This window comes from Gasterosteus aculeatus, chromosome 1, assembly GCF_964276395.1.
Source record: "Gasterosteus aculeatus chromosome 1, fGasAcu3.hap1.1, whole genome shotgun sequence".
Lineage (NCBI taxonomy): Eukaryota > Metazoa > Chordata > Actinopteri > Perciformes > Gasterosteidae > Gasterosteus > Gasterosteus aculeatus.
Window position 1 is genome coordinate 19924387 of NC_135688.1, and position 2500 is coordinate 19926886.

Sequence of the window (2500 nt, forward strand, 5' to 3'; positions counted from 1 at the left end):
GGAGGGCGGGGGAGAAAGTGGGTTGAGGTAAGCCACAAGGGCTGCTGGTAATGCCAAAGAAGCCTTTTGTGTCTCTCCAAGGCCGAGGGGAGCGAGGCAGTGAGATAACATGTGTTTGACATCCTGGGTGGAGAGGAGGGAGGAGAGGAGGGAGGGGTGCAAAGATGGGCGGGATCTAAGGAGCAAGGTTCGGGCCTCTGAAGGCTCCACTCAGACCCCTGTGAGTGCAGCTCGGCCTCCTTTTATTACGTATTCAAAATGTAGACTGTACTTAAAGTTTACAAAGTAAACCTTTATGGCTGCAGAATAAGAAACACTTTATCAACTACCATGACCAATAAAAGTAACTGCCTCATTCTCAGATTCAGAGCTGTAATCTGTAAATTAAGGCAATGTACAAAAACACCTGGAATTACACAACTTCACAGATCAACTGTTGCCAGTCTCACACAGGTTGTACAAACTGATCTGTGTGCATGAACATTGTTTGTTGAAAAGTACGAGACTAAATGTTTTTGGCTTACGGCAGTTTACAAACCCACTTTTAAGATTTAGATCAGAAGTAAAACTGGTTGAATCAGCTGCTCCAAATGTAAGAGGATTGTATTAGTGAATGATATAGGGGAGGGTTATCCACATACACTAACTAAAAAAACTGAAACCTGTAGATCTTTGATTATTAAACTGTAAACAGTTTATCGCCCAGTAAGCCCAGCATTTAGTCTGTTCCCATCAACCACAGCAGCAGAAGCAGGATCTGCCCCCGAGTGGTACAGTGGACGTCGGTGGTGGGTCGAGCTCAGAAGGTCAATGGAGATGGACGACATGACAGCTCCCCAACAGTGAAGAAAAAAAACATGTCATCAACCCCTGTTGGTTGGCTGCAGCAGAGCACATAAACCCCGCCCGCATGGGCTGAACCCCAAAAATCAAACTTAACACATAGCAGTTAGGTCAGGGGTCCCCAAACACCGACCGCGTGGTGCTGGTCCACAGAGAAAAAAAACCCTGAAAAATTCTCTCCCAATTACATGCGCTTGTCCCTCATGATACAATTCCCAAGCGTTTACTGTGCGCAGCGACCAGCCCCGTCGGACGGTTATTCCAACGCGTTTACCTTCAATACGAGCCTGTGAAATATTTTATAACATGAAACCGGTCAAACCACACAAAGGCAAAAAAGGTTGGGGACTTCTGAGCTACGTGACTCTCCAGCTGCAGCCGTGCTCAGCTGGTCTTGGCCTGAATCTCCCTGAGATTTGGGGTGGCGTTGCTCCTCTTCTCTATGGCCATGACACAACGTCTGTGATCGTCACCACTCGATTGCAAAGCAAGAACACAAACATGGGACGATCCTTAAGTGCTCATAAAAAAAACACAACATCTCCACAATTTCCTCCGCGAGGAAGAGCGGACCGTGTGGCAGCAGAACGGCTCATCCAGAGCGAAGATGCACACATAGCAGGACCCTTTGTTTACTGCTTCAGGAGCCCAAACAGGGACGGCAGGCCCCCGTATTTCAGGAACGATTAATAACTATTGAGCATGTTTGGTTTCCTGTGCTCAGACACTGATAGGGAAGGCGGGCAGACAAAGAGGAGACGCATTAAAGCCAGCCAGTAAGGTCAGTTTACTCCAGTCAATGACTTAAGTGGACAGCAATGGCCTTGTAATGCAGTCTGGCCTTTCTTTCGCAGCCTCCTGCAACAGACAACGGCAGGTACAGCCAGCGGGGTTTGTCGTAAACCGCTGAGATGGAGGACCTCGCGTCATGTCTGCAAGCAGCTCAGTCACAATGCAAAACCGGAGAGCAGCAGGGCCTTGGTGCCATTTAATTGTGCTGCTGCATCCAGCGGAGAACGCTGAGGACATTACATTTGTTTCCACTGGAAAGAAAATGATTTGTGCATTTGTGATGACAATCTACATGAAATCAAAACCTTTGTTGGTTAATAAAGGACTCGTCCCTTTCAAGAGAGGAACCTAAAATCCCAACAGAAAAATATGTGTAATACGCCTAAAAGAAATGAATGTGTCACAATGGTTGCAGAATGACTTCAAAACCTTTTAAACAACTGCGTATATGAAGTAAGATGTAAAAACAAGTCTTGACAGCATTTCTTACTTGTGACAAAGAACTTCTTGGTGAAGGTGCAGCTGTCGAATGCTGCAATCTTCTCTTGAAGGCTCACAACGAGAATACTTGAAGAGGGAGAAAACAGTCCGTCATTAGAAGGAAAAGACATAGTACACATCATACCATTTAGATCAGACATACTGTTTGTTGCAGTGGAGATCATAGATGGGCGTCTTGAACTGGATTGATTTGACCATTTCCCCCGTCCGGAGAGAATACAGGTCAACGCAACAGTAGGGCGGGCTCGTCCTGAAACCAGAATAACCAATGTTGTCAGACCTCAAGTAACTAAAGATACAACTTTATGACAGGATACAGACACAACATTCACCATTAACATGAGCATTCATTTAGTGCAGTAAA

General features: G+C 46.0%; 1 protein-coding gene across 1 annotated transcript in view; it reads right to left on the bottom strand.

The window, feature by feature from the left end:
* The window catches only part of bcas3 (BCAS3 microtubule associated cell migration factor), a gene marked incomplete in the record, with an annotated part of 263195 nt that overhangs the window by 229191 nt on the left and 31504 nt on the right, over positions 1-2500 (bottom strand). Inside the window, 2 exon segments of the mRNA XM_078098554.1 lie at positions 2126-2202; positions 2279-2386. Of these exon segments, the coding sequence (XP_077954680.1) occupies positions 2126-2202; positions 2279-2386 (185 nt within the window).